The sequence below is a fragment of the Chanodichthys erythropterus genome, chromosome 19 (genome assembly GCF_024489055.1).
Source record: "Chanodichthys erythropterus isolate Z2021 chromosome 19, ASM2448905v1, whole genome shotgun sequence".
Classification (NCBI taxonomy): Eukaryota; Metazoa; Chordata; class Actinopteri; order Cypriniformes; family Xenocyprididae; genus Chanodichthys; species Chanodichthys erythropterus.
This window is the reverse complement of record NC_090239.1, coordinates 19,645,423-19,654,289: the sequence shown is the minus strand read 5'-3', so window position 1 is coordinate 19,654,289 and position 8,867 is coordinate 19,645,423. Positions and strand designations below refer to the sequence as shown.

Sequence of the window (8,867 nt, the reverse complement as noted above, 5' to 3'; positions counted from 1 at the left end):
GTGGCAGGGGGAGCTGCCACTGGAGCTGCCGCGGTTATGCGCGCCTGCCTCGGGACCTGCCACTGTTATATGATGCATATATGATAAATGCCGATTGATGCATGCGTGCAAACTGTGCACAATCCTGCTCTCAGTTCTCGCCATCGCTGGAAAGCCACGCCGATATTAACTCGTGTTTTATTTCTTTGTTTATCCAAAGGCTTTTTGTTCATTGCCTTTTCTTGTACTGTTACTGTCTTCCTTTTTTTGCCTGGTTTGCCTTCACTAACTGCATAGGCCGGTACTGTGAATTTTGCTTGCTGTTTCTCTGCCATTGTTTTGGTATTCCTAGGATCGCGTGCCTCTTGAATTCCCCAAATCAAACGTGCGCGCGCAAGTGGGCAGGTCATGTGTGTCAAAAGGGTGGTTGCCATGGTTGCGAGAGAGTGACAGTCGCCTAAGCCAATCCTACGTTTCGTCCCGGATGGAAATAATGAGCTGTGTTAAATACAGATTAAACGGTCTAGAGTCACTCGATTTTTATACTCTTTTTATCAGAGTTCTTACATTTTAATTATGCATGGATATATATAGAAAGTTTAAACAAATTTGGAACAAAATTTTTTGCCTACCCTGCCTTTAATGCATCGTGTTTTCTTCTGGAGCATCATATTTAAATGTTTGAACCTTTTTTAATAGTTGTGTTTGAGTCCCTCAATTGTCCTCAGTATGAAAACACAGATCTCAAAATCATTCAGTCACTGCTGGAAAGGGTTCAAATATGCAAAAATGCTTGAAAACTGATGAATCCACAGGACCTGTAGGATTTTTCTGAAGAACGTTAGTCAGTTTAACTGCTCAGAACAAACAAGGGACTCATGAACAACCATCACAAAACAAAAAAACAGTCTTATTTTATTTATTAAAATAACACCATTCATAAGTATGTGAACCATTGATTCTCAATACTGTGTGTGGATACCTGATGATCCACACACAGTATTGAGAATCAATGGTTCACATACTTATGAATGGTGTTATTTTAATAAATTCAGCTATTGTTTTGTCTTGTGAACTAAATGTTAACATCTTTTATGTAAAATATCTTACTCAGGACAGTACTAAATAAAAAATAACATGCATTTTGTATGATCTCACTTATTTTATTAAAATGATTCTGCAAGGGGTTCTCATACTTTTTCATGCCACTGTATGAACGAGCAATAAGTTGCTGCCTGCAGTTCATTTAACATCCACCAGTGTCGTTAATAACAAGGTGGATAGTTCACCCAATAATGAAAATTCTATCATATTTACTCATCCTCAAGTTGTTCCAAACCTGTATGAATTTCTTTCTTCTGCTGAACACAAAAGAAGATATTTTGAAGAATATCGGTAACCAAACAGTTAAAGGGCCCCATTGACTTCCATAGTATTTTTTTCCTTAATGTGTCAGCTGTTTGGTTACCCACAATCTTTCCCAGACAGCAACATAGTGTGGCCCAGATCTGGTACATGTGGATTACATGCGTACCAGATGTGGGCTAGATCTGGGCCACACTATGTTGCTGTTAGGGTTAGAATACATTCTTTTATGTTCAGCAGAAGAAAGAAATTCATACAGGTTTGAAACAACTTGAGTAAATGATGACATAATTTCATTTTTGGGTGAACTATCCCTTTAATAAGGCACTTTTTCCTTCCTAACCCTGACTCTTGTGCCCGCTATAATAACATCTACTTGAACTTTAATACAAAAATTAAAACCAGAAGTCATTTAAGTCATTTTAATGCTTTTTGAATAAATTAATATATAATAAAACAAACAAACATAAAAAGAGTGTTATGTCATTGACCCAAATATAAATTTGACATAATCCAACCAAATGATTTTCAAGTAGGTTTCAGTGTGAAAAATACACACATTGAGCCAATGTTTTGCTGACTTTTCCAGCAGAATGGCTGACACATCTCTCTGTGTGATCTGGCTGACATGCCCACATAATACCTGTAATCAGGGGCTGCCAGCAGTGCCCGGGGGGACATAAAGCAGCGTGGCGATGCCCTGCCGTGACAGCCGTCCTTGTTCCCGCTGACATGTCCGTATGCGGGGCCAGAGCAGCGACAGCACCCGTGTAAATACAGGCAGGAGTCTCTGCCTCTGGGGAGATAGTGTTATCTCCAGCGTCAAGGAGTTCTCCCATCCCTCCTCCACAAAAACCCATCCCCTGAGAAGCACACAGCTCCCCCACACCTCCCCTCTCACCCTGCCTACACCGCAATCACGACACTAACTCACCTCTGTCTACACAGGGACACAGAACGTGTGAACTGCAGAGGTTGTGTACATATATCCAGTAAGTACTGGTCGCTGGATGTATGTGACTCTGTATTAATATGTGTCCTTGCCATGACCATGGCATTGTGGGGCACAGCGATTTGGGATTACCAACCCTGCTTCTCCCTGATGTTCAAGGAATGTGATTTACTCCACAGATTCAGAAGGATCTCTGAATATGACCTCCAACAGAAGGAGGCAGAGCCGATGAAATTGACTAATCCTCCCTTTCCTTTTTTCTTTTTCATTAAAAAGAGATTTTAAGTGTGAAAGTATTATTTTTTTCCCTCAAATGCAGTGGATTTTCACAGATATTCAAGTCAGCTGGATTTTTCAAGGTGGGAGGCACTTCAAGGAAATTAACTCGAAAGAAAGTAAACTAAAACTTGACTAACAAAATATATCCAAAGAACATTTTGTTAATGTTCATTCATATTAAATTAACGTTATTTCTGAATTTCCTCTGAACATTCAAAATGTCCAATGTTTTAAAAAAAAATTTTTTACTGTGTGAATGTTAAGGAAACATTCAGTTTTATAATTTCGCAACGTTATATGAACGTTACTTTTATGTTCTTTTTTCACAATCTGAAATGTAGTATCATTTAAAAAAATGTCAGATGAATGTCCAACTAAAAAAAACCTTCCATGAACAATGTATAAAGAATGTTTTTGTGCTAACGTTTTGAGAATATAATTAAAGACCAGATAACTTTGAACGAACATATAACTATTAACATTACTGGAAGAATGTTTGTTCATAACTTTGAAAGATCCTTGGCAGAATGTTCTGAAAACATTCCCTGTTAGCTGGGAAAAGGCATTCCTGTCCTCCTTTGACTGCTCCATCTGAGCGCCGCAGAAACTCCTTTAAAATAAAGATGGACAGCCAAAAACAAGGGACAGTGCAAATGCAAACTACAATCAATACTACAAACTGTACTAAACCATTGTCAACATTTGCCAATATTTGTATAGATAGACATATCTATGGTAATATAGCGATTGTCAATTCAGACGTGTTTTATGTTCTTTCACACCTCATGCTGACATATAGAAGCTCAACAGTATGACAGTTATTTGTGAAACTGACTGCAATTTGAGAAATGCGGGCCAGTCTGGGCATGCTTGTACTGTATTGTCCATGTCAATAATCAAACCACTCTGACAATAAATCACAAATAGCCACGTGAAAATGGTCATGGAAAAGATGGATACCTGTTTGAGTATATGTGCTGTAAAAGCAGTTTTTAATTAGACATATTTAGAAAAATATGAGTAACAACCAGAATCAAAATACAGTCTGACTACAATAATAGCTAGTGAAGTCAATGAGACATCACTAGGAAATTTTCATCTTGAAATAGATTGGCTAAATCATAGAGAACACATGTAGTCCGTGAAGTGCTAATTGAGGCAAGTGCTTTTGCATGTAAACTAAAAACTTTTATATTTATCAAATAATTCTGAGAAATTGATTTATAGATAAATTCTTAGGTAGAATTTTAAATATAAGTATCATACTGAGAGTACACACAGGTTTGATAATGCTTATTATTCTCATACATGCCTTTAAACATACACTATTGATCACTAACTTATTTGTATATGGAATTTTAAAGAAAAAGAAACGCAAAAATAATGCTAAAAAACAATGTACATGTATTATTAATTGTATAAAGAACTTATCACATGTAATTCAATATTTGAAAATCAATAGCAATAGACTGAAAAAAGTTGTACAGATTGATCTTTTTATTCAAGTACAGAATATATTTTGTTTTATGTTGCATGTTTTAGTCCATTTCTCAAAGAACCGATACAAGTACACTTCTAGAACAGTCATTGCCTCGTGAGATTGCCACCCACAATTCATGGTAAATCTGAGACTAATGCATTACATTCTGAAACATTGAAGAGCTCTTGTGGGACAATTTGCACTTTCATAGAATATCAGCTTAAAAGAGAAAATAAATTATGAGGCTAAATCGCTGGGCAACAAACTGAGCTAATGTTTCAAAGTGCTTGTGCCATTTTTTTTAAACTTATTTTATTTTTTATTTTTTATTTTTGCGAAGCACTTTGGCTTGTTGCATCCCTTTTCCCACAAATATGTGATTTATATTTATGTTTTATTTTTTGTTAGACTTATATAAAGCATGACATTGCCTAAAATATCAAGTAAACTAAAATGAATATATTAGATGGATTAATCAATACAGGAACAAAATGTCACTATCCTAAATAACTACATTTGTCCCACAGCAATATTTAATCATCTTTTGAAAATTTCCCAAAAAAAAAAAAAAAAATCAAGAATTCAAAGATCAGGGGTGATTATAAATGAATCAGTATAAGTCTTAAAAAATGCAAAAGAAGTACAAAGAATAATTACATATAACCTTTCACATCCTCAGTAATTCATTATGCTAATGTAGCAAAACAAAAGTCATTAGGTCTTCAGACCAGCAAAGTCAGTGCATATGCATTTAGACGTGTTCACAGATATGACTCCGCTCTTTCCCAGAGCTGCATCTCAGAGAAGAATCCCTCACAAAGCCCATAGCCATGATCCAGGGAAACTGGAATGGCTTGGACTTCCTCTTTAATCTCCCAGGGGTGCTGCTGATGCTGGTGAACCTGATCCGAGAACATTCCCTCATAATATTGCGGATGGACCTGAACTTGCTGGTGGTGCTGTTGGTGAAAGTCCTCCATGTTGCATCCCATCATGCCGTTGGCCTCAAGGTAAGCACAAGCCTGCTCATCCTCATTGCTGTAGCCAGACCCGTGCTGGTTCTGTGAAGATAGCTCCATCTCGCATCCTAGAGAGCTCAGCGCTGTGTTGATATCCAAATCTTCGAAGGTGCTGTCATTCCCACTAAGCACATCATCAAAAACAGACGCCAGGTCAAAATCTCCTCTCAGTACGTCTGAAGTTTTGATGTCGGTGGTTAACAGAGGGCTTTTGGAGACTCTGGCCAACTTGCTGCCTCGTTTGGAGAACACTTGCTTGCGTTTGTTTCCCGGGACAGGTCCTTGGAAGTGGCCCATTCCCATTTGTTGGCCAGTCTGGTTGCACTGAGAGGCGTACGAAGAGCTGGGAGAGGATAACATTTTGCTCTGTCTCTGGGTATTGAAGTTTGTGGCAGGCATTCGCCGCCGCTTGAAAACGCCATTGACGAACATGTCAGCGTACTGTGGGTCGATCTGCCAAAAGCCTCCTTTTCCTGGCTCATCTTTCTGCCTGGGCACTTTCATGAAGCACTTGTTCAGGGACAAGTTGTGGCGGATTGAATTCTGAAAGAATAGGAGAAAAATCAGCAGGTTTATAATATTGATTCATAGGGGTATAACAATATATCATGTCACAATATTTCACAATACAAAAATGCAACAATATTTATTGTGTACACCCAAAAATTAATTTTAGACATTTAGTTTAGCATCAGATATGGTAATGGAACATTAATAAGGAACAACTCCAAACCTATTCATGTCTGATAATACCATAATATTGTGAGAGTGCAATACTGTGAGATCAGAACCAAATCATGAGATCAGTGACGATATGTATAAATGAGTATCCTTAGTTCGCGCTTTTAATTTGCACACACTAGTAGAAACATTTGGTGATTATTTCATTTGTTCTTAAAATATTTTTATGATAATCAAATTAAGCTGTTTGAATGTAGAGCCAACATTATAGTAATATTTAGAATGTAGGATATAAATGCAATAACTTCTAGGCATAAGAAGACCATAAAGGCGCCTATAAAATCCCATTGTGCAACAGGTAGAGGTGTCGTGTTTCATTGCCTCACTGTGTGTGTGTGTGTGTGTGTGTGTGTGTGTGTGTGTGTGTGTGTGTGTGTGTGTGTGTGTGTGTGTGTGTGTGTGACAGAGACAAAAGGGGGAGGGGAATATTGTGTGTACAGGAGAAGAAATGCGGTGAATAATGCTCTCTAGTAATGCAGCACGACTAGTTTCACATGACCAGTGACTCCCTTAAGGATCCCTCATTATAGAAGGAGGTCTCAGGAAACCCAGTGCTTTTGGGTATAGTGGTCTCAGCTTCCATCATTAGTCACCCTACCTTAACACATCTCAGATGAGTGCACAAGACTGGCTGTTAGCTGTTTGGCTCAATGTTTTGATAGTGCTGTATTGACAGAACAAGATTAACAGACACCAGCTAATACTGTTAATTTGATTCTCGAACGAATGACTCTTATGAATTGGTCCTTTTGGGTGAATCAGATAGATACAGCGTAACAAGTGTGGTAGGATAACCTAAAGAATAGTGACTTTTGTGAGCCACTTCTTTTTAGTGAGAATCAGAAATATACAGAGCAAAGTGTATTCTGATTCCATAACAAATGACTCTTAGGAGTCGATTCTTTGTAGTGAATCTTTTTGAGTTAGTCAGACTATCAATGAACTAATTCCTTTTTAGTCAATCACGATTGCCCTACTAATGATTGTTATGAGCCAGCTCTTTTTAGTGAATCAAAAAGCTTGAAATTGAATGAATTGGTCAGAGCGGTTACTGGATTCGACTCCCTTTGAACCGCAAGTTATTAGGCTAACGTACTTTCGTTATGTTTGATTCTAAAGGTTTAAAAAGTAAACACTTCTTTAATGTAGCTATTAAATTAATTTCTGATAAAAAAAAAAAAAAAACGGTTAATGGAACCGTTAAGGAACCTGAATGTAAGAGGAATCGTATGGTCGGTGCACCTGTTGCACAAAAAAAGACACACATCTCCTATAACTGAATTTCAATTGAGAAAAAAAAAACCCCATTGATTCTCAAAGATAAATAAATGATTGGTGAAATTACCTGCCAACTTGGCTCCGCGTATCTGTAGTAGCAGAAATTCTCAGTGATCCAGCTGTAAATGGCTGACAAAGTGATTTTGGTTTTGTTACTAGCTTGCATTGCCATGCAAATCAGAGTGGCATATGAATACGGTGGCTTCACGTGGCGGTTTGTTTTATAGTCGATCTCCTCCGAAGGATTTGTTTGCGCTGTTATGTAGTGTCCCGCTTGCTGGTGCGTGTATGAATTCGCCAAATTGCTGCAGGACGTTGTGGGATTCCCAGGTGTTTGTGGCATCCCTGAAGCGGCGGTATCTCCGGCAGGCGGGCTGGAGGGCGAGTCGGTGCCCCCCAGCTGGTTTTTGTGGTAGAAGAGGTGTTGCGGGTGGCAGCCGGAGCTGGGAGTCCTCTCGGGATTGGCACTGAGGATGGAGAAGTTCTGGAGCCAATGCAGACTGGTGAGACTGTCGTCAAAGTGAACAGAGCCGCTGACATTGTCCTGGTCCTCCGGATGAAGCATCATCCATTTCTCTTTGACTTTATTCGCTATCTCAGGACTCATTAACACTGGCATAGTGGACGCGACGTTAGTGTTTTGTTCTGTGAAACACAGACACGTTGCTTGAAAATTCGAAAATAACGGCTAAATAAAAATGTAACTGAAAAACTTGTATTATTATAAGCGTATAATCCACCACAAGGTTAGGCAATGAAATCCGTCAAATTAAATGCCTAAGTTACCTGCGAAATGAAAACCTCGTCGGTTTGAACTGTAGCGGTGAGTATCTCTCAGTCCGTTAGATTCAGCCTGTTTGCCTCAGTGCAACAAGTGCAGCAGATAAACGAGCGCATCCACAAAATCGGACATGTCCTGATATCTACTGCGAAAAGTAGCATTCCAATCCTGTCTTGGAGAAAGCCATGTAGAAGCACATTTACTGTTTCGTAAGCGAATGAAAAGGAGAGAAATGAGATGTTGGCTTTGCACTGCGCCGTTTTGCCTGTTTCTTAATAGCCCTTTAAATGTTGACGCCCTCTGATTGGCTGAGACCTTCCAGAGTCGAACATGTCATTGTCCCTGCGCGAGGAGTGTATTCAACCACAGATCCGCGAGAAATGTGACAGGTGTTTATTTATTGAAATTAGTAATTTATTAAATTATTATGATTTTAAAACTTGTGAACTGACAAATCTTTCTTGATTGAAATGCCGCCTTTGAACTGGTATATTAAATATTTTTGCATTCTATGTACTATTATCATCTTCATCTTTTTTATCTGTGTTTTATCGCGAACTCAGTTTTCCTCTTAACATTGTTAACGTTACATGCCTGGGACAAGTCGTTAAAAAGTCGTTGGTTATATTCTATACGCGCGCGCCACGAGTAGTAGAAAGGCGCACAGATGAAAACAGTGACGCGCAATGAAAGGAGCGCGCCACTCATCCCGCCTGACGAGACCTCTGCCCTCGCTTTACACAGTCCAAGCATTAGCTTACACACCACATTGTCAAACATATAACCGTTTTCTCAGCAAGCCTACACAAAGTTGGGCGCTGTATTTGGTAAATTACTTGAGGTGACTGGAGAAACTACAGCTTAAAATACCATTTCTTCTGACTAAATGAGTGAGCGAATTACTAAAACAGTGAATACACTGCCATCATCTGGCTAAACATGGTCTCTACAATGCAATAAGCGAAGCCCTCCATCCATCCATCATTAAAGGTA

General features: G+C 38.8%; 1 protein-coding gene across 1 annotated transcript; it reads right to left on the bottom strand.

Annotated features, from left to right (window-relative positions):
* Window positions 1-4,112: 4,112 nt before the first annotated feature.
* On the bottom strand, window positions 4,113-8,139 carry foxj1b (forkhead box J1b). The gene is made up of 2 exons (XM_067369952.1): window positions 7,161-8,139; window positions 4,113-5,617 (listed from the first exon to the last, which is right to left on the bottom strand). Exons 1-2 carry the CDS (start codon window positions 7,710-7,712, stop codon window positions 4,817-4,819), a joined length of 1,353 nt encoding a protein of 450 aa, XP_067226053.1. The 5' UTR covers window positions 7,713-8,139; the 3' UTR covers window positions 4,113-4,816.
* Window positions 8,140-8,867: the final 728 nt, after the last annotated feature.